We start from the raw sequence: 23,150 nt of genomic DNA on the forward strand, positions 1-23,150 counted from the left end.
GGGCAGTGGAAGAGCCAGCAGTAACATTTAGAAGGAAAATTGGATACATTCAATGAAAGAGATACCTGGAAGTGTGTGTGTGTGTGTGTGTGTGTGGGTGGGTGGTGGGGGGAGGGGTTGGAAAAGAGGGGCGAGGGACACATGACAGCAGCAGCAAAATGACCTCCCTGCGCAAAGAGTCCCAAAAAAAACCAAACATGTTTTATTATCTGTTCAATTATTTGCAGATATTAGTAATCATATTCTGGATGGTGTACTGACTGATTTAAGCAATGCTAAACACCCATTGCTTTTGGAGTTCAAATCATCACCTTAAAATCGGAGGCAATACTTCTGGCAATTCAAAAAAAAATTATGAGCGAATCTGATTGAAAGCATCCTGTCGGAAAGCAGAGACCGCTCGAATCCTGAGCAGCACCGGAGAAAATATTCCATAATTAATTGGAGTGAAAATCGTCGCCATGTCGTCCGTTGCGAACCTCCCTGTTCTTGCACTGACAGACTGTGATGTTTAAATGGGCCAAGTTTGCACCAGCAGAGGGCAAATCATGTTTCGTCTGTGTCTGAACTAAAGCGTGACTTCAGAAAAAAAAATGTAGGTTTCAAATAAAATGTATGAAGCAGTCCAGTGGTAATAACTTCCTTTTCTTTCGGAAAAAAAGAAAAGGACACAGGTCCGTTTGGAAATCTAAAGGGGGAGTTCTTTTTAAAAAAAACAAAAAAAAACTTTTACATTTGCTGAAGAGAGCCTAACTTTTCAGAAAGTGTGTTTTATCAGAGTGGAGTCAAAGATGTACAAGTGTAATCGTTCATACAGAGAGTTGCTGTGGCCCTCAAACCTTGTTCAGGTTCATTGAAAGAGAGAGACAGACAGACAGAAAAGGAAAAGAGGGGAAGAGAAGGGGGGAAAACTTTTATCTCGACCAGTGTGTGGTTCAATCGAATTAAAAACAAAACCGCTGCCCGTTTCGTGCTCGTCCGGAAATAAGCAAAAGGGTATCAGTGGAAACTGCTCCGGCGAGAAGGTGGGTCGATACCGGATCAATAAGCATTTACCAACATAATGTACACTACAGCGAATACCTTTCGGAGATGTCAGGTACGGAGAAACAGATTAGACAGGCGGGAGAGGTCGGAGTGTTAGACCCAAGTAAAACGGACAAGTCGTACCTCGTTAAGGGCTGGGGATATCACAGGTCAAAGCTTTTCCTGCATTTTAACGGCTGCTTGAAGTACGAGAAACTACAGAGGGAAAAATTGTTATCAGGCGTGCTCTCCAAAGATAAGGGGCTGCTGATGAGAATGCCAGCAATCAAGAAGGAGCGAGCCGACAGGGACGGGGTCATTCGGGGCTTGCTGGACGGTCTGCCCGAGTTTCTAGCCCCGTTGAACGCGGCGAGCGTGCCGGTGCTGAGCTCTCACCCACCGCCCTATGAGCACCTCTTCAGCCCGGCGCGGCGCCCCTTCCTGGGGCTACAGGAACGGCGACACCCGGAGGAGCTGCTGCGGGAGCGCGTCTCGTCCATCCCCGACTTCCAGCCCGTTTTCGACAACGGCCAGCCCTGCATCGAGGTGGAGTGTGGAGATAACAGAGCCCTGCTCTACATCCACAAACTGTGCCAGGGAAGCAAGGGACCCTCTATTCGCTACAGAGGAGAATGGCTCACACCGAATGAATTTCAATTCGTCAGCGGCAGGGAGACAGCTAAGGACTGGAAAAGGAGCATTAGACATAAAGGTGAGTACCTACAACAACTACAAACAAAAAAGGCAGCGCAAAATAACAGGGAGACAGACATCATTGTGTTTCTCAATGGGGGAAGATTAAAATGTGATTATTTCGGGGACAGATGTCCTTTGATTGAGAAAGTTTAACGCGTAAAAAGTTGTTGGAGCTGTTGTGTGGACAGGTGGATAGTTATTTTATTCCCCGGCATTGTCAGGGGATGCTGAACGAATTCAACTCCACCCCCCCCCCTCCCCGACCCCAACAAACAAGTGGCCAAAAAGTGTCTCTGTAAGTGCAATTCGAGCTGTTGCGATATAGACAGAGGACTTTTTTCTCCTGCAAATGTTCACGTCAGGGTTTAATGTGTTGTCTGGAGTCGTTAGCAAATGTCCTGTGAAATTGAAGTGGGGGGGGGGGGGGGGGTGGCAGAGGACAGAGAGAAAAACACAAACCAGGAAGTGAGCTGACTGCCCTCAGTCTCTCTCCCCCAGACCCAACCAACAGCGGTTCAACACAATTTCTTTTTTTTGGAGGGGGAAAAAAAGGCCTATTGCAGGTGTGGAGGTCGAGGTTTGGTGGGGGGGGAGGGAGGTAACAGGGGGAGGGGTGCCAGTACCCCCTGCATTTTTGTTCAGTTGTGAATCATTTCCAAGTTTATGAAAAAAAAACTAGAAAAAGGTGTAAAGCCATGCGTGAAATGTGATGATTTTGGCTTTGCTTATGGAATCGATTAACATCAATTGATCAGCAAAGAACGATTGAGACTCTGGAGGAATTGGAGGAGGAGTGGCGGAGGGGAGGTGGAGGGGGGGAGGTTGGGGGGGGTGTGCTGTGTCTGTGAGGAATGATTTGAAGATTGAATGAGCCAGGAAGTGGTAAGTCAGGGGACAGAGTGCACTCAGATTGGATAGGGTGTTAGTTTTTACCTATCACATAAGATCCAACGTAGCAGTCTCAATCGACCCGTTACTGAAAAAAAAAGTAATGTGGGTTTGGTAATTGCGTTTTCTCTTTGAGGTGGGGAGGGGGGAGGCTGGTGAGAGAAGGGAGGGTCGTGTGTCAACCAGACGGTAAGAACAGTAGGGAATGTGGCTAGGTGCTCGCTGTTGTTGGGGGGTCCCATAGAAACGCTGGCGGCTGTTGAGATCTTGCTGGGACTGACAGTCGGAGGGGGTACCCACGTGCTGCAGCTCAAATAGCTCAGGAAAGATGGAATTACTGCCTGACTCTGCCAGTACAGTCCCTCAGCATGTGACTCTGGCAGTATCTGTGGTACTGCTAGTCCCTCTGTCAGTCTGTCTCTGACAGTGTCTGACTCTTGTTACTGTAAGTCCCTCTGTCAGTCTGTGTCTCTGACAGAGTCTGTGTTACTGTGAGTCCCTCTGTCAGTCTGTGTCTCTGACAGAGTCTGTGTTACTGAGTCCCTCTGTCAGTCTGTGTCTCTGACAGTGTCTGTGTTACTGTGAGTCCCTCTGTCAGTCTGTGACTCTGTGCTGCTGTCGGTCTTTCTCTCTCTCTCTAGCAGTGTCTGGCTCCGGGAGTATCCGCTTCTGGCAGTGTTCAGTGTCTGTTGCACTGTCTGGCTGGATCTGCCAGCTGTCTGGGGTCTCCAGTCTCTCCGGCCGTGCCTGGCTCCGGGAGTATTTGCTTCTGGCAGTCTTCAGTGTCTGGCTGTGGGGCTGCTCTTATTTTGGTGCTTTAACTGTGTGTGTTGAGAAAAGAGAGAGAGAGAGAGAGTGTGTGTGAGACTGCGCTCTGTCCAAACAACATTCACTTGCCAGCGCCATTGTTACAGAGACGAAAGCGACCGCACTTGCTCAGAGTTACGGCGTTTTAATATAAACTCGCAATTATCTGCTCGTGTGGCGGAGTAAAGCTTAAAGAAGTGGAAGGGAAGTGCATTTCCCGGTATTTTTAAGGTGTCCTATCGTGTGGCTGCGGTTTTGGGGGATTGCCGGTAATTAATTAAACATCTATTTCAGAGGCATCATTAATTTGAGGGAGGTGAACAGAGAAATATGTCATACCTTCTCATATAAACACACACACAAAGTTTACGCTGCGCAACAGCGCGGTCTGAAGGTGATTTTTGATTTTGTTTTCATAATTGCCTTTCTTTTTAATACAGGAAAAAGTCTGAAAACGCTTATGTCAAAAGGAGTCTTGCAAGTACATCCTCCAATCTGTGACTGTCCTGGGTGTCGGATTTCGTCTCCAGTGGTAAGATTTGATATTTTAACTTCCCACCTCCGCCCCCTCCCCCCAACCCCGGCAACTGATTTTTAAGTTTCTTCGTTATCTTGTGGAAACATAGGAAGTGGAACTTAAAGCAGGTCTGATCTCAACTGAAGTGCTCATACGAGCAGTAGGACAGGTTCAGAATGTTAAACACAAAGTAAACAGTGTGACTGTCTCCACACACTGTGGCAATTCCAGTCCACTTAGAATGGGCCTGACCATGGGTAATGAGTATTTGTAACTCCCATTAAATCATAGCGCTGTCTTTATCTAGACAAATGTTTCAGCATGTTAGCGCATGTCTTCAAAGACTAACTTTAAACTGCTTCCACAACCCCCTCCCAAAAAAAACACATGGGAATCCTGCAGTCAATGGCTGAACAGCTAATTTCTTCCTGCCCTTCTATTGTGACTGCCGAGTAAATCTTTGCCGTGCGTCAATCATACCAGTTATCACTTTTCCTGGCTTTCGGGGGAGGGAGATTCGAGGTCGGTTATCAATTTGTCTATCATTCCTGTGGCCTCTTCAGAGATGGGGGGTGGGGGGAGGCAAACATTCAGCAGATTCATAAAACTTATTTATTTTATCTTCCTATATAAGTTCAGACTGAAAACTGATTGAATTTAGATGAATAAAAATCACAAGACTAGAACTATTTCAAATAAAACATTGTTCCTACGGGAAAACGCCTCTTTTAAATTATCAGAATATTAATTCCCTGTTGATATAACCTAACTAAAATGGTCAGTTTTCTCCCTAACGGACTTGCTCACACCTTGTACACATACTTGACACACTAATTGTTCAAGACAATACCTTTCCTTTATTTTAATTAGTTGCCTGTTTCTAAAAATCTGTCTCTGCTAAGTTAAAGCGGTTCAATATTTTGGGGGCCAACACCCCCAACACATTAATACTCATTGAGTTCTGATTGGCATTTATCTGTGTAATGATATAACAATGGGCCATCTCAAATGGCTTCTATTAAAGCAAGTGTACTGCTCTTTGTTTAGACTTTTGGCTAAATAATACTTCTGCTGAGAGAGTGAGAGGTGAACACATTGCCCAGCCAAGACATTGGTTTGTTATGAAGAATTAAAACTTCAGAGGCCAATGTCTGGTTGGAATATTTTAGTAAGAAAAAGTTGTATTGAGAGACAGTTTCCAAATTACGAGCCTGGAAAAGCTGGGAACGCCTGCCCACTCATCAGAATAGGTTTCTGAAATGGAAGTGACATTGGAATATATTTCCATTTGGCAAACTGGAAAAGTGAATTACTAAGGATGTTCTTTCTTTAACTGTTGGGTAGTGTGGAACAATAGTGTGTAGATATGGTGTTAGATCGTCCTTGTGGAAATGAAGATACTCTCTCATTGCCTGAAATATGTAAATGCATGCATGTATACTCAAAAGCTTGCACTATTGTTCTTACAAGATCATTGAGTATTTCATGGCAAGTACATAAGAAACCCAACTGTGAGTTATTGATTGTTTACTGTCTACTATTTGGGGTCCGATGGTTAGTCATGGCTCAGTCCACTTGATTTTTTGGACTTTGATGTTTCCAATGTTATTACTTCTATAATGTTCGAAATGCACTCAAGGACATTTGGTACCTATCTGAAAGTTCCAATGTTGATGCACTGTCTGATTTTCTTTGGTGGGAAAATACACATCACAGGAAAATGCAAAACAAAAACTCGGTCTGCTCTTATTGTTAATGAAAAGTCTGTTAAATATCTTTTTATGTGTTCCATGATACCCATTAGAATGGCAAGAATATAACTTTTTAAAAATTGAGTTGGCATTTCTAGAAGTATTTTTGCACATGATGGAGATAGCACAAATGTTTTATTTTTGGTTTTGCTCGTCTTAACACACAGTCTAGATTACACTGTTATCAGGCATCATCAGCTAACATAGCTCTACTACACTTGGCATCTAATGTTGAATATGCAACTTAATATTCTACAGACCAGTTTTATATCAAAAGATTATTAATGCAAAAATGCAATGACCATATTTCATTGAAATGTCCATTTTTTTCTGGCAGTCTGTATGATTAGATTAGATTAGATCCCCTACAGTGTGGAAACAGGCCCTTTGGCCCAACCAGTCCATACCGACCCTCCGAAGAGTAACCCACTCAGATCCATTTCCCTCTGACTAATGCATCTAGCACTATGGGCAATTTAAGCATGGCCAATTCAACTGGCCTGCAAATCTTTGGACTATGGGAGGAAACCCACACAGACACGGGAAGAATGCGCAAACTCCACGCAGACCTGAGGTTGGAATTGAACTTGGGACCCTGGTGCTGTGAGGCAGCAGTGCTAACTATTGAGCCACCATGTCACCCATGAGCATTGAACTTTGTACTCATAGAGTCATACAGCAATACAGCACAGAAACAGACCTTTTGTCCAAACAGTCCATGCCAACCATAATTCTAAAGTAAACTAGTTTCATCTGCCTGCGCTTGGTCCATAATCCTCCAAACATTTCTTTTTCATGTACTTATCCAAATGCATTTTAAATGCTGTAAGTGTACACATATTCACCACTTTCTCTGTAAGTTCAATCCACACATGAACTACTCCCTGTGTAAAAAAAAAAATTGCCCCTCATGTCTTTTATAAATCTTTCTCCTCTGACCTTAAAAATATGCCCTGTAGTCCTGAAATCCCCCATCCTCGGGAAACACCTGCCACTCACTTATCTAAACTCCTCATGATTTTATAAACCTCAACTTCTGATGTTCCAGTGAAAAAAGTCTTGGCCTACCCTCACAACTCAAATTCTCCATTCCATCCAACATCCTGGTAAAACTCTTCTGACCCCTCTCCACCTTAATAATATTTTTCCAAAAACAGGACAATCAAAACTAGACACAATACTTCAGAAGAGGCCTCACCAACATCCTGTACAACCTCACTATGACATCCGAACTCCCATGCTCAAAATGTCTGAGCAATGAAGGCAAGCGCGCTAAACACCCTCTTAACCATCCTGTCTACCTGTGACGCAAATTTCAAAGAATTATGGACCTGAACCTCTAAGGTCTCTCTGTTCTCCGACACCAGTCAAGGTCCTAGTTTTAATTGTATAAATCCTGCCCTTGTTTGTTTTACCAAATTGCAATACCTCACATTTATCCAAATTGAACACTGTCTGCCACTTTTCAGCCCATTGACCCAATTGACACTCTGGAATGAGATATTATAGTGTAGTGACTTCATTAATATTACAGCTTCTGTCTCAAGACCCTTCTTTCTCTTGTCCTTTTGTTCTCTGTTCTCTGCAATTTTCCCTTTTCCTTGTTCCTCTTTTTCCTCTTTTAGTGCCTGTCCAACTATCACTTTTTTTTCTATCAGTGGTGCCAGCAGGTCTTTCTGTGACTAGAACTGTAACTATAAATAAAGGTACTCATTTGTCTAACACTGTGACCACAGGGTGACTGGAGCTAGCAAGCAAGTTCTGGTAACAAGTTTGAATGTTTGACTTTTTTTTAAAAGCCAGTAGTTGCAGTATTCAAATACTGTGAACATTGTGAATTGTAATTTCTAGTAGCAATTGTTCCATTAAAATTATTTTTCTGACTGTGAAACACAGCTATGATATAGGAACAGGAATGGTCAACTCAGTTCTTTAATACTGCTCCCCTATCGAGTTAGATCATAGCTGGTCTCTAATTTAACTCCATCACTCATCATAGCTCTATACCCCTGGATATCCTTACCCAACACAACAAACACCAAAAATGCTGTTGTAACTCAACATTGTAGAACATAAGAAGGTAAGACTGCATGGGTGGGGAAAAAGGCTATGTGACCAACTCATGTTTTTTCCATTATCCAGAAACATTTCAGAACTCAGCGTGACTATAATTTTCCTTCTCCCGTCCTGAATACCTGAACTCTTGATGTAAGAGAGGATTTAATAAGCAATAGATAGTTTCATTGTTTTTCATCCAGATATATTTTTACTGTGCCATAAAACCATCTAACATGCTGTAAGTCAGTCTGTTGTAATAAATCTTTATCTTACGCTGCAGATCTTTTGAATATACGAAGGCATAAGAGGATACTGGTTTCATAGCTTTCAATTATGGACAATTGTCAGGTCCTGTTTATGTCAACCATTTTAATGGTGACTTACTAAGTCCCTTATGACAATGGATTGAAGCATTGTGATAGTATATTACGTATCTGAGAAGACAATGAATGTCAAAAGTTTACAAGTATGCAGATTTTTTTATTGCAACAGATGGAAGGGTCCATCTTGCAAAGGAATAAACTGCTAACTGATGCTCAGTAATTTTGACAGGGCCCTAAACCTTGTTACATGGTCAAAAACCTGATCTCTAGAGGCGAGGTGAAATGAGAGTGACTATCTTTTTATGGGCGGCACGGTGGCACAGTGGTTAGCACTGCTGCCTCACAGCGCCAGAGACCCGGGTTCAATTCCCGCCTCAGGCGACTGACTGTGTGGAGTTTGCACATTCTCCCCGTGTCTGCGTGGGTTTCCTCAGGGTGCTCTGGTTTACTCCCACAGTCCAAAAATGTGCAGGTTAGGTGAATTGGGCATGCTAAATTGCCCATAGTGTTAGGTGAAGGGATAAATGTAGGGGAATGGGTCTGTGTGGGTTGCGCTTCAGTGGGTTAGTCTGGACTTGTTGGGCCGAAGGGCCTGTTTCCAGACTGTAAGTAATCTAATCTTTGACATCAAAGCAGTATTTGAGCATGATGTCAAAGAGCCCAAACAAAACTAGAGTCAATGGGGATTGGGAGAAAATTCTCTATGGTGTGGAGTCATACCTTGCACAAAGGAAAATGACTGTGATTGTTGGAGGGCAATCATCTCAGTCCAAGGACAGCAGCACAGGAGTCCCTCAATTTATCTCCTCGGCCCAACCATCTACAGCTTCATGAATAACCTTCCCTCTATCATACGGTCAGAAGTGGGGATGTTTGCCAATGATTGCACAATGTTCACCACAATTCCTGGTCCTCAGATACTAATACAGTCTATATTCACTTGCAGGGTGACCTGGATAATATCCAGTCTTGGATTGATAAGTGGCAAGTTACATTTGTGCCACACAAGTAATATCCGTCTCCACCTCCACCCCCTGACAGTCAGTAACATTTTTGTCATTGAATTCCTCATTATATTCTGGGGGTTACAACTGACAAAAAAAAAAATGAACTGGACCAGCCATATAAATACTATTGCTCCAAAAACAATTTCATGGCTAGGAGTTCTTCAGTGAATAATTCACCTTCTGTCTCCCCAAAGTCTATCCACCATCTAAAAGTTAGGAGTGAGATGGAATACTCTCTTCTTGCCTGGATGAGTGCAACTTCAACAACATTGTAGACGCTTGACATCCACAACAAAGCACCTCACTTGCTTGGCACCACCTTCACATTCACTTCCTTTACCATCAATGAACAGTTCCAGCAATGTGTACTTCTACACGATACATTGCAGAAATTCATCAAGGCTACAGAGACAACACCTTCTAAACCCACAAACTCTATCGTCTAGGAGGACAAGGGAAAACCACATATGCATGTTCCCCTCCAAGCCACACACCATCCTAACTTGGAACTTTAGTGCTGTTACTTCACTGTCAATGGGACAAAATCCTGAAACTCAGTAACACCATTGTGGGTGTCTCTACGTCCTAAGGACTTCAGGGGTTCAAGAAAGAAACATGCTCACCCTGCCACCTTCTCCAAGGCAATTAAAAGTGGACAATAAATGTTTGCTTAACTAGTTGCATCTACATCCCATGAATGAATAAAGAAAAATTTTGGAGATGGGAACAAATGGAGTAAAAAGTAATTGCATCCAAAGGCACTTTATTTTACTCAAGTTGTGTATTTTCAAAAATCTGCTTCATTTTGTTAGGGTTTAAAGATTATTTGAATATGTTGCATATCAACTTCAATGCCAAATTTTGGGAAATAACCATTTTACTGGCCAAATCCCATAGTTAAAAAGTGATGACCATTACAATCCATTGGGCTCATCTTAATGATGGGACAGATAATACATTTATAGGTTTCATTTCATTCAAATACAAGGCACTGCTTTAGTACAAATATTCATCAGGCCTTTAAAGGTATGCCAATGAATGTATTTGGTGCATCAGAAATGTGGTTGCCAAAAATATTGAATTGTGGAGGGTCAATAGTTTACTGCATTTCATTTGGTGAAGTGGCCAAAATTTCCCAGCTAGCCAAGGCAAGATATTGCCAGGAAGTTCAAGTGAGTTACAAGCAAAGCAGACTCTGGAAATGAGTAAGCAATTAAGTTAAAAAGAAAATCTATTGTTTTTCTTTCCCATCATTGAGTTACTGCATTTATGAACCTGAAAACCTTAAAAAGGTGTTGATGAGTCTAATTGGAGAACCATTCTAGTTTTAAAACAAATCAATGTAAAATGTCAAATGTATTTTTTTTAAATAAAGCTGGGATTGGATTATATTTGTAAGCTGCATTTACATTTGTGAGGGGGTGATATTGGAGGTGACAGTATTATGTATTATCCTGTTTTTCTTATACTTGCAGTTCTTGATGGGCCCCACCAGCCAGTTCAATGAGGTTTTTAAAGAAGACAAAATTAATAATTGAACTTTTAATGTGTGACTTTTCATATTCCCCATCCCCACATGTTATCTATGGACATAGGAGAAAATTCAAACCAAATTGCCACTTGGTCCATACTGGGCCCCACCAAATGATAAGTCTCTGGTTTATGACAGTAATAAGCAATAGTAACGAGAATACAGCATTGCCTTAGAGTAAAACAAAAGCAGGAAAGGATGCCCAATAGCTGTAGGTTGTGCTATATAAAGCTCTAATTAAAGTATACTGGATAGTTTTGTGGAGTTTGAAAAGGTGAATAGACTAATTTTCTAAGTTTATATCCCAAAAATGTTTATCTCTGTAATGTCTTTATGAATTGGCCTTTTTGCACAATTTGCATTTATTTTATGGCGGTTGCATCAAAAATACTTAAGTGTAAAGAGTCAATTTCCAGAAACAGAAGATGTAGATCATATTGTTTTCTGTGCAGTTATTGACTTAATATTTGTATCCAGTTTGAAAAATACACTTTTAACTTTGTGTCAATAAGCCATCAATTTGAACGTTTAGCTAGTTTTCAGTTAAGAGGACCCCACCCCTTCAATCAGATTTAAATAAAATTCATTTCTGCTCACTATAATCTGGCTAGTCAGTCAACTGAAACCAAGTATCATTATGATCAATGTTCAAATCAAAACCTTAATAGTGAATGATGCTGCCGGGGGATGTTTTCCAGTGAGTGGTAACTGAAAAGGCTTTCATGCATTTGTTCGACTTGTTATGGTTCAGGCATATTTCCCAACAATAATTGCTGGAAATGTAAGTAGAAATGAATCTCCAAAAATCAGCTGCATCTTCTATGAACCAAAACCTGCATCTTGATGTTCATTGTGAGTGGGATAACATGCCACAGATGGGCAATTAAATGTTAACGAGAAAACAAAGCAATGCCTGGAAGAGGGCTACATTTTCTCTCAAAGATGGTAAACATTTCATTTGAGTGATGATTGTGTTCAGACCACAGGTAACATCTACAATCTGGAATTATCACATCCGAAAAGATCTTGAAAGGTGGGAGCATCGATGACTGAGTACAATAGAGTTTTGATAGACGAGTGTATGAAAGGATAGTGTTCTAAAATTGGTCAATTGAGTTGAGATTACCATTATCTTTGATTGGGTTAGCTGGACAGAGAGACAGAATTACTTACTCTTCCTCTCTTTCTTTTCATGATCTCACCTTACCAGGTTAAAAAAATGACACTACACCAGGTTATAGTTTGAAGTGCTTCAAAAGCTGGTGCCTCCAAATAAACCTGTTGGACTATAACCTGGTGTTGTGTGATTTTTAACTTTGTCCACCCCAGTCCAACAACGGCTCCTCTACATCATAACCTTACCAGATTGTAGAATCTTTCAAATTTCCTTTTTGATATGCAGGTTTGAATATGTTGACATGTCAAAGGAATAACAAACTTAACAAAAAATCTCTGAACCACATTCCTGATGAAGGGCTTATACCTGAGACATCTACTCCTTGGATGCGGTGCTTTTCCAACGCCACACTTTTAGACTCTGATTCTCCAGCATCTGCAATCCACACTTACTCCAAGTAATTTCTGAATACAGCAGCCAATTGTCATCCTGCGTTCAATCCAGTCAGATGGAAAAGAGGTTACTTTTTGAAAGTTAATGGGTGTCATTAATTTCCAACTGAAATTTGCCCTATCTCTTTAAACAGGCAATTTAATTAAAAGAGAATTCGCTATTTGGCCCAAGATTGATTTAGCTGTAATCGTTAAGTCTGTTTGGGGGCTTATCGTCAAGGGGAGGGAGGACCTGACAGAAAACAGCAAATGCTGGAGATCACAGCGGGCCAGGCAGCATCCATAGAGGGGGAGAGCAAGCTACCGTTCCCAGTCTGGATGTCTCTTTATCAGACACTTATTTGTTGAGGCATTACCTGGAAAAATGCGGGCGGGACAAAACCAGAAATCGCTAGAAAACAAAACTCAGAAGGTCCGGCAGCATCTGTGCAGAGAAAGCAGTGTCAGACCTGTTGAGTTTTTCCAGCAATCTCTGCGTTTGTCCTGATAGTTCTTTGGGTGTTTTGTTGGTGGGTCCCACCCTGTTAAAACCCACACTCAAACGCCTCTTGGCAAACGCATTGTAACTCATTGACGGCGGGGGGGGGGGGGGAGGTTTATGTACTTAAATTCAGCGTTGGTTCAAATAAACGCATCTCCGCTCTAGGGAGCGATTGCCCTTTTAAGATTTCATGGTGGCGGCTGCGGGTTCCTGGTACTGCAGGGAGACGAGAGGCGAGACGTACGCTGCAGCTGTGCGCGTTAGCTCGTCCGCACAGGAAACCAGTGGTCAGAGCTTTTCCAAGGCGCCGCCGTCTGTATGGGGCGGCTGGTCACCTCTTGTGGCGCATTCCTTATCGCTAAATCGGCAGTAAACTCTCCCTCCCTCTCACACACACACACACACACACAAAGATAAGTCAGACCAGACCCGGGGGTGCAGAGAAAGAAAAGACCTTTGTTTTGTGAAAGAGACTTTAGAAACGTCCTTATGTTCCTTTCCCATTTTTTACATCTGCTACGAGGTTAGGTGTTCTCACTGACACACTTGTGTGGTGGGGAAAACAGAGAGAGAGAGAGAGAAAAAAATTCATGAACAACCCCGATTATGAATCTTGTGTCTCAACAGGACTTCTGTACAAACTCAATTTAGCAGAAACTAGGGGAAAAAAAACCTGCAATCCATTTCTGTAGCATTCCAATGTCTTTAAAAAAAAACTAATCAGACTGTGACTGCACAGTTAGGTACAACTTCAGACCCTCACTCCCAGGTTATGGCAATGCTTTAATTTTGCAGTCGCTTCGAATCGGCTTTCTGAACGGACAGAATGGGCATTGCAGTCCCTTGATGTTTTGGAATCAAAAATAAAAATCCACGCACCGTCGCTCTAGACTTCGATGTTGACATTGTAACAGCCGGACTCCCCAAAGGAATGCGTTTCCTCTCCGCTGGCGTATGTGCATATATATATATTTTTTAAAAGGTTGGCGGAAATTACTCGTCCTTTTGGCTTATAAATAACGCGCTCCCTGACTTCCAGCTGCTCAGACTTTGCTTAATAAATTTGTACAGACGTGAGAGGGAGGGGGCGAGAACGCCCTCAACCAGCACAGTAATTGGAATAAACGCGTTCACCATAATTTTTATTTATTTTAAAAGGCAGACGCTGTGCAGAGTGATGTCGATCAGATTTTATAGATCCAACATTCAGTTAGCAGCGATGGGGCGGGGAAGTCCTTCGGGGCCATTTTTTTGTAATTTAAGATGGTAGAAATGTTATTCGAGCGTGAATGATATAATAAACTGTCCAAATTAGTGTGAATGTTTTAGAGTAACATTGAAAGGACCATTTCTCCTGCAAGGTTCATTTGAATTATTGTACAATGTGTATTAAAATTGTATAACAATCCACAATTGACTAATACCAATCAAAATCATAAAAGCATGTGATTTATTACTAAACTGACCCTGTCCAAAATTACATTTACATAGAAAACATAGGTCATTTGGCCCTTCATGCCCGTTCCCTCATTTATTATGATCTTACCTGAACGTGCAACTCACTAAAAACTGAAAGATCTCCTAATGCTGTAAATCAGAGTCAAAAATAGGAACTACTAGAAAAGCTCAGCAGGTCTGGCAGCATCTGTGGAGAGAAATCGGAGTTAACGTTTCTGGTCGAGTGACCCTTCCTCAGAACTGCAACTCAATGGCTTGTTCTTGTTCTTCCCTAATAACTTTTGATCCCTTTAGCCCCAAGTGCTAACTCCTTCTTAAAATCGTACAATACTTTGGCCTCAACCACTTTTTGTAGTAAAGAATTACACAGGCTAACTACTCTCAGGGGAAGGAATTTCTCTTCATGGCCTACTCTCTAAATGGCCTACTCTCTATCCTTAGATTAGACTTAGCTACAGATTTAATCAGATGTTATCCAATATAGAAGCCACTTGATCATTTATTCATTGTTCTTTAACTTAAGCAAGTTGACAGTAACTCTTTCTCTAGCCACGTGACCACAGTTTTCCAGATCAGAGAAGAAAGCTAAATTTGAGAAACTTTTTTAAACAATCCCACTGCAATATGTAATGTTCCCCTTGAAGATACATTTTAAATGTGAGAGATTCTGCTACCAATGTGATTTATAGCAATCAGACTGGGTAGGCTATAATCACCATAGGATGCTGCAATAGAGTGGTACTCTGGTCTCTGGGAGTCTGTGTTGCTTAGCAACCACAGTCAGTGCTTAGGAGCAGAGAAAAGCTGTCAATCCTCACTTCAGTGTGCTTCAGAACTAATGAGCTCTCCTTATTAGGGATTAGTTGATCTCAAAATGATTGTACCATCGAAATGGATAATTTAGGGGTTGATGTGGGGAGCTAATGGAAGGAGAACTTGTGTCAAAGCAGGTTTTCCCAGTGTCTGTGGAGAATTGATGAATCAATCACTGGAACATATTCAGTAGTTACCAATGTTTGGGGCCCCAAGGACATGATCTAAAAGACGTTGTATGCCAATGTGATCGACAGGGTTATTTCTGTCGGACAGTTTAAAGGTTTGGGCCTGCAGACTATGCTGTGTGATTTGCCTTGAAATGAGGAAAGGGAACACAATAACTCAAAACAGTTAAACTACAAGAGGCAGGTTTGCCTCCTGATCCCGAACAACCTTGGGTCATGCATTATACTCTGGAAGGAACAATTATTTTTTATAGACTTCAAAGAGGGGTTCTTGTTTTTCTGGCCAAACCCAATTCTAAACATGGCAAAGATATTAAAGGAAGGATACAATGCCTCTTTGTTTAATGACAGAGGTCTCATTTAACAAAGATCAAAACATCCCTGCCTGATATATGTTCCTTCAAGCATTATTTTCAAAGCTTTAGAAAATTGGAGATATTTTAATTCGAAAGTAGGCAAATTAGTTTTTTCAAGTATGTTGCCATTTCACTTTGAGACTTGAAGTTTTTCACAAACTTTGGAAAGGCACTTGATAATAAAAATCTTGAACTCTGAAACACAGGAGAGATGAACCAGAGAATAAGAGGTCTGAACAAAACCATGAGCTGTGATTTCCTACTGATGTACTGGGCTGAATAAATAAACAATGTAGATTTTGTTTGGGTTTGGTGAGCAGAGAAAATTTAAAAGATCTAATTTGAAAAGTCTCCGTAATATATAATGGATCAAAACATTTTTAACTGGAGAAACACTTCACAAAATTGCATTTTAATTTCAATAATTGTACTTTAATATCTGTTGCTGGGGTTAAGTAATGGAGAAGTCATAAATTTTTAAATTTGCACACAATTTAAAAAGGTTCTGAAATAAATGACAGAATCCAATCCAGTTCCTAAAATGGGAACGTTCTTGCTTAAATCCTCCTGGTTGCCAAAATATGTTTTCAATTTGAAACAAACTTGTAATTAGGAAGCCGTTTCTCCATACGGGGCGAGAGTGTCAGTGCAGATCTGGATGATCTTCGAACCTGTAACATTCACATGTGAGAGTATTATGAACTGAGTCAAACTGACACTTAAAATTTTACAAATGTATATTACATTAATCAGCATAATTTCTACTTCACCATAAAACTGAATTAAAATGGAGGTGGTCAAAACTAAACAGATGCGGATCTTATTCAGTTAGTCTGTCAAAGAGTCCGATAAAATGCAATAATTTGGGAAGCAAGGTGGTTCATTAAATAAGTTGCACTCTGGTTCTGGGTAGAGGGTGGAAGGTGTTGGTAAAGTGGATGAACTATTCAACCTCCTCGTGGGAGCACGAGGCAGCGCCGATACAGTCAGGTGGAAGGTGTTGGTAAAGTGGATGAACTGTTCAACCTCCTCGGGTGGAAGGTGTTAGTAAAGTGGATGAACTGTTAAACCTCGTTGGGTGGACTCCCACAGCTACCTAGACTACACCTCCTCCTACCCTGCCCCCTGTAAAAACGCCATCGCATATTCCCAATTCCTTCGTCTCCGCCGCATCTGCTCCCAGTAGGACCAGTTCCAATACCGTACAACCCAGATGGCCTCCTTCTTCAAAGACCGCAATTTCCCCCCAGATGTGACTGATGATGCTGTCCACCGCATCTCCTCCATTTCCCGCTCCTCCGCCCTTGAGCCCCACCCCTCCAATCGCCACCAGGACAGAACCCCACTGGTCCTCACCTACCACCCCACCAACCTCTATATACACCATATCATCCGTCGTAATTTCAGCCACCTCCAAACAGACCCCACCACCAGGGATATATTTCCCTCCCCTCCTCTATCAGCATTCTTAAAAGACCATTCCCTCCGTGACTCCCTCGTCAGGTCCACACCCCCCACCAACCCAACCTCCACTCCCGGCACCTTCCCCTGCAACCGCAAGAAATGCAAAACTTGCACCCACACCTCCCCCTCACTTCCCTCCAAGGCTAAAAGGGATCCTTCCATATCCGCCACAAATTCACCTGCACCTTCACACACATCATTTACTGCATCTGCTGCACCCGATGTGGCCTCCTCTATATTGGGGAGACAGGCCGCCTACTTGCAGAACGTTTCAGAGAACACCTCTGGGACACCCGGACCAACCAACCCAACCACCCCGTGGCTCAACACTTCAACTCCCCCTCCCGCTCCACCAAGGACATGCAGGTCCTTGGATTCCTCCATCGCCAGACCATAACAACACGACGGCTGGAGGAAGAGCGCCTCATATTCCGCCTAGGAACCCTCCAACCACAAGGGATGAATTCAGATTTCTCCAGTTTCCTCATTTCCCCTCCCCCACCCACTTTGTCTCAGTCCCAATCCTCAAACTCAGCACCGCCTTCCTAACCTGCAATCTTCTTTCTGACCTCTCCGCCCCCACCCCACTCCGGCCTATCATCCTCACCTTGACCTCCTTCCACCTATTGCATTTCCAATGCCCGTCCCCCAAGTCCCTCATCCCTACCTTTTATCTGAGCCTGCTTGGCACACTTTCCTCATTCCTGAAGAAGGGCTTATGCCCGAAATGTCGATTCCTCTGCTTCTTGGATGCTGCCTGACCTGCTGCGCTTTTCACATTTTCAGCGCTGCACTCTGGTTCTGCCCCAGTTATCATGATTGGACATAACAGTCTTATTCAGCTTTAGAGTGGTGATGGAAAAGCACAGCAGTTCAGGCAGCATCTGAGGAGCAGGAAAATCGACGTTTCGGGCAAATGCCCTTCATCAGGAATAGAGGCAGAGTGCCTGAAGGTGGAGAGATAAATGAGAGGAGGGTGGGGGTGGAGAGAAAGTAGCATAGAGTACAATAGGTGAGTGGGGATGGGGATGGAGGTCATAGGTCAGGGAGGAGGGTGGGGGAAGGTAGCAAAGAGTACAGTGGGTGAATGGGGGTGGGATGAAGATGATAGGTCAGAGAGGAGGGTGGAGTGGATAGGTGGAAAGGAAAATAGGCAGGTAGGACAAGTCATGGGGACAGTACTGAGCTGGAAGTTTGGAACTGGGGTGAGGTGGGGGAATGGGAAATGAGGAAACTGGTGAAGTCCACATTGATGCCCTGGGGTTGAAGAATTCCAAGGCAGAAGATGAGGCGTTCTTCCTCCAGGCGTCTGGTGGTGAGGGAGTGGCGGTGAAGGAGGCCCAGGACCTCCATGTCCTCAGCAGAGTGGGAGGGGGAGTTTAAATGTTGGGCCACGGGGCGGTTTGGTTGATTGGTGCGGGTGTCCCAGAGATGTTCCCTAAAGCGCTCTGCTAGGAGGCGTCCAGTCTCCCCAATGTAGAGGAAACATATATTGGGAGCAACGGATACAATAAATGATATTGTGGATGTGCAGTTAAAACTTCGTTAGTTGCTCCTGGTTCAGTATGAAGTTTAACAGGCTAGTTCGGAACTACCTTGTAGAATAGAGTCATAGAGATGTACAGCATGGAAACAGACCCTTCGGTCCAACCCGTCTATGCCGACCAGATATGCCAACCTAATCTAGTCCCACCTGCCAGCACCCGGCCCATATCCCTTGAAACCCTTCCTATTCATTAGCGAGTTTTGAGAAGATTTGTAGCTCAGGTTGAGGTTCTAGATGTAGGTTTGCTCGCTGAGCTGGAAGTTTCATTTTCAGAGGTTTCGTCATCATACTAGGTAACATGATTAGATTCCCTATAGTGTGAAAACAGGCCCTTTGGCCCAACAAGTCCATTCAGTCCTTCCAAAGAGTAACCCACCCAGACCCATTTCCCTCTGACTAATGCACCTAACACTATGGGCAATTTAGCATGGCCAATTCACCTAACCTGCACATCTTTGGACTGTGGGAGGAAACCAGAGCACCCAGAGGAAACCCATGCAGACACAGGGAGAAAGTGAAAACTCCACACAGTTGCCCAAAGCTGAAATCAAACCTCGGTCCCTGGCGCTGTGAGGCAGCAGTGCTAACCACTGAGCCACCATGCTGCTCTACCTTCAGTGAGCTTCCAGACGAAGCTTCATACCCCTCCAACCCTTCCTATTCATATACCCATCCAAATGCCTTTTAAATGTTGTTATTGTACCAGCCTCCACCAATTCCTCTGGCAGCTCATTCCATACACGTACCACCCTCTGCGTGAGAAAGTTGCCCCTTAGGTCTCTTTTACATCTCTCCCCTCTCACCCTGAGCCTATGCCCTCTAGTTCTGGAGTCCCCCACCACGGGGAAGAGATTTTGTCTATTTATTTTATCCATGTCCCTCATGATTTTTTAAACTCTATAAGGTCAACCCTCAGCCTCTGACAATCCAGGGAAAACAGGCCTAGCCTATTTAACCTCTCCCTATAGCTCAAATCCTCAACCCTGGCAACATCCTTGTAAATGTTTTCTGAACCCTTTCTAGTTTTACAACATCTTTCCAATAAGAAGGAGATCAGAATTGCAAACAATATTCCAACAGTGGCCTAACCAATGTCCTGTACAACCGCAACATGACCTCCCAACTCCTGTACTCAATACTCTGACCAATAAAGGAAAGCGTACCAAACACCTTCTTCACTAACAAGGTCTCTTTGTTCAGAAACACTCCCTAGGACCTTACCATTAAGTGTATAAGTCCTGTTAAGATTTGCTTTCCCAAATTACAGCACCTCACATTTATCTGAATTAAACTCCATCTGCCACTTCTCAGCCCATTGGCCCATCTGATCAAGATCCCGTTGTAATCAGAGGTAACCCTCTTCGCTGTCCACTACACCGGTAATTTTGGTGTCATCTGCAAACTTACTAACTATATCTCTTAATGCTCACATCCAAAAAGGTTTTTAAAAAAACCAATTCATGACAGCTTTGCAGAAAATGAAAATGGTGCACCTATTTTTAAAGAAACCAGAATTTTATGTTAATGAATTCATTAATAGGAGCTTATTTATGGCACAGTTATGTTCTTTGATAGAGATGGGCTGTTAAATAAATGAACAGAAGAGTTTTAGTCACTCTTCAGTCATTAGATTTATGGTGTGGTGGGGTGAGGGTGTAAAGGAGGAATTGAATGGCTTTAGGACTCAATGGGAGTCAGTAATGTTGTGCTTGGATTAACCCTAACCTCTGCCAGGAGAAACTAAAGCACTTTCCATTAGAGTGGGGACAGTGTTCACACTGTGTGGAATGAGGTAATGAATAGCAGCACCAGGCATCAAATGCCACTGTTGTTTTATCCCCCCCGCCCCCCAGATAAAAAGGTTTGACCATTCCCTTGTTTCACTGCCTGATTGTCATTTTTGTCAACAACCCTTGTATTGAAAGGGGCTGTTCTAATTTACCTTTTAGCTGCCCAGTTCCTGAGGCTGGGCAGTCTCTCTCACTTCTGGTTGTTTCTCTTCCTTTGTGTATATGTGCGTTCCCAAGGTTTCACCTCTTAGACAAATAAATTCTACCTTCCTGCAACGTTTGTTGTAACGATTGTGGAGGAATGGTCAATATGAGGTAACGATTGAGGGAATGCTTAATGTGTAATGGGAGTCGATTATTTAACCCTTTGCTGCTCACAACTTTCAAACCATATTTCTTCTTAGAAGCCTTGGGGGTAACTAGCACTTGGAGAAGATAAACGGAGATACATTTATAATCTGGCATTGCAGTCAATATTACTTTTATGAGCTTGAATGTTTTAAGCTGCATTATCCCTTTGAAACCAACCAGTGATTTTCTGTCAATAGTGACTTCTTTTAAAGCAAGTGGTAGGGACAGATCTTTAGTTGGCTGAGATTTAAATCGTAAAACTGACAAGAGTGAAAGATTTGATACTCCATCTTCAGCCTACAGTAAAGCAGTTTGGTAGATGTGTGCCTTCTAATTAAAATGTGTCTCACCACTGAATAATGTGTTCATTTTCCATTGATTAAAACAGTGTATAGGTACAATAATCAGTTGTGTTCAGTGCTGTCCTTTCTGTACTACCTCCTTCTCTACAATTCTGCAACCATGCAGTTAATTGTTTGCCCCTGAAACTGTCTGTCCTCAAAATTACCTGTTGATGAGTTCATCTGCCTTTTGACAGTTCCAACAAGCATTAATAGGTGGATGGCTGTAAATGCTTTTTGACAATAGATAGCTTCATCCCACAAAAAGGTTGGCTCATTCCATAAAGAACACTTGCACTAGGAAAATCGTCAAACAAATTGAAAGCATTTTGATTTGTGAGGTTTGACTAAATTCAAATGAAACCAATAAAATGGAAGTCTAAAACCCAAAACAGTCCTCTCTCCAAGTATAATGTTTTTAATCTGGCCAATATTTATCCTTCTAGCCAACATTACAAAACCAGCAAGACTGGTCATTACCATTTTGTCTCTGGGTCTTTGCTGCAGAGAAGTTGGCTTTGCATTTCAACATTGAATACACTTCAAAAATACCTCACTGGTTGAGGGAGAGAAAAAAAAACTTTGGTGCGCCCTGCTATAGAAATGCGATTTCTTTCTAATTTCCATCAAGGAATCAAATACATAACAAGCATGCTATGAACAGATTGGCTGTTGATTTTCAAACATTGCAGCAATCTTTGTATTTCATTGGCTGCAAAGGGCTTTGGGACATCCTAAAATTGTGCTCAAAATTATAAAGGAGGTGGTGGCATAATGGTAACATCCGTGGATTAGTAATTGAGAACCCCAGGCTAATGCTGTGAGGATAGGAGTTGGAACCCTGGCAGATAGTGAAATTCAATTCATTGAGGATTTGGAATTAAAAGATTTTCTAATTGTGATCAGGCAACCACTATCAATTGTCATTTTAAAAATAATCTGGTTTACTATTGTCCTTGAGGGAAGGAATTGACTGTCTTTCTCTGATCTGGCTTTTGTATGACTCCAGACCCACAGCAATGTGATTGACTTTTAACTGCCCTCAAGACAGTAAGAGATGGACAATAAATGCTGGCCTTGCTAGTGACATCCACATCCCATGAATATATTTTTCAAAATGTTTTAAAATCTGCTGTGTTTTTAAGAATCTTTCAAATATGATTGTTTTGAGAAAGGTAATATTGAATATCCCACCTGCAAGGAATCATACTGTCCGTACAGTGTGGAATCAGACCACTTGGCCCATCAAGACAACATTGACTATCCGAACAGCATCCTATCCAGACCCATTCCCCTACCCTCACCCTACATTTTCTATGGCTATTCAACCTAGTCTGCACATTCCAGGACACTATCGACAATTTAGCATGGCCAGTCCACCTAACCTGCTCATCTTTGGACTACGGGAGGAAACCCATGCAGACACAGGGAGAATGTGCAAACTCCACACAGACAGTCGCCTGTGGGTAGAATCAAATCCGGGTCCCTGGCATTGTGATGCAGCAATGTTAACCACTGAGCCACTGTGCCAACTCAAGGAGAAGTGCATAGTTGTAAAATTAAAGTAATAAACTGAAACTTGTATTAATTGGTGGAAACGTTGAAATTGTGTTTTTTTGGATAACCATCAAAGGACATGTTACTGATCACTCTCTTGTCATCTCTACCTTTGCTCTTTATAACATGTATTAGAATCTGCCTATTTGACTAAATGTTTGGTCGCCCATCCAAAGATTTCTTTGGCTCAATTTCAATTTTTGTTTGATATTATTCCTATGAAGCCCCTTGGATCTTTCACTGTGTTAAAGCTATCAGATAAATACAAGTTGCGGAAATTATTACTTTGAAAATTTTAGCAAAGCACAAGATTGTGAAAAAAAGTATTAAGCTGGGAGAGCTGGTAAATACATAGAGTACCACAATATATAAGCTGTGGCCTAGTTAGTAGTATTATTGCCTTTATGTCACAGATCCCAAGTTCAAGTCCCACTCTAGAGTTTAGTTGCTTATAAACCCAAAGCTCAGAATTGCGTTACTGAGGAAACACTGCACTGTTGGAGATTCTTTCTTTCAAGAGTGATATTGAACCCATGACATTATTTTGAAGATGAGCAGGGAATCTATCTCTGGTGTCCTGGCCAATATCTATACCTCAGTCAAACTCTCACAAGAAGAAACAGAATATGCTG

The 23,150-nt window shown here is 42.3% G+C and overlaps 1 protein-coding gene and 1 long non-coding RNA gene across 13 annotated transcripts in view; one reads left to right on the plus strand and one right to left on the minus strand.

Moving 5' to 3' along the window:
- The first annotated feature begins 551 nt into the window (after positions 1–551).
- Positions 552–23,150, plus strand: part of samd11 (sterile alpha motif domain containing 11) — a 318,649-nt gene continuing 296,050 nt past the window's right edge. For 2 of the 12 annotated variants that reach the window (XM_072586165.1, XM_072586169.1), the window contains exons 1-2: positions 561–1,738; positions 3,858–3,949. In XM_072586165.1, coding sequence (XP_072442266.1) covers positions 1,093–1,738; positions 3,858–3,949 — 738 coding nt within the window. In that variant the 5' untranslated portion in view covers positions 561–1,092. Of the gene's footprint in view, positions 1,739–2,262; positions 2,286–2,584; positions 2,605–2,649; positions 2,716–2,955; positions 3,056–3,421; positions 3,687–3,857; positions 3,950–23,150 lie in introns of those variants that run through there. The other 10 variants (XM_072586164.1, XM_072586168.1, XM_072586170.1 and 7 more) reach the window with 10 other exon arrangements.
- LOC140486945 (uncharacterized) lies at positions 3,028–13,700 on the minus strand. Its single transcript, XR_011962678.1, has 3 exons — positions 13,534–13,700; positions 12,088–12,210; positions 3,028–3,431 (listed from the first exon to the last, which is right to left on the minus strand). It is a non-coding gene; the product is annotated as an uncharacterized lncRNA (long non-coding RNA).

Source organism: Chiloscyllium punctatum, chromosome 16, assembly GCF_047496795.1.
Source record: "Chiloscyllium punctatum isolate Juve2018m chromosome 16, sChiPun1.3, whole genome shotgun sequence".
Taxonomy (NCBI): Eukaryota; Metazoa; Chordata; class Chondrichthyes; order Orectolobiformes; family Hemiscylliidae; genus Chiloscyllium; species Chiloscyllium punctatum.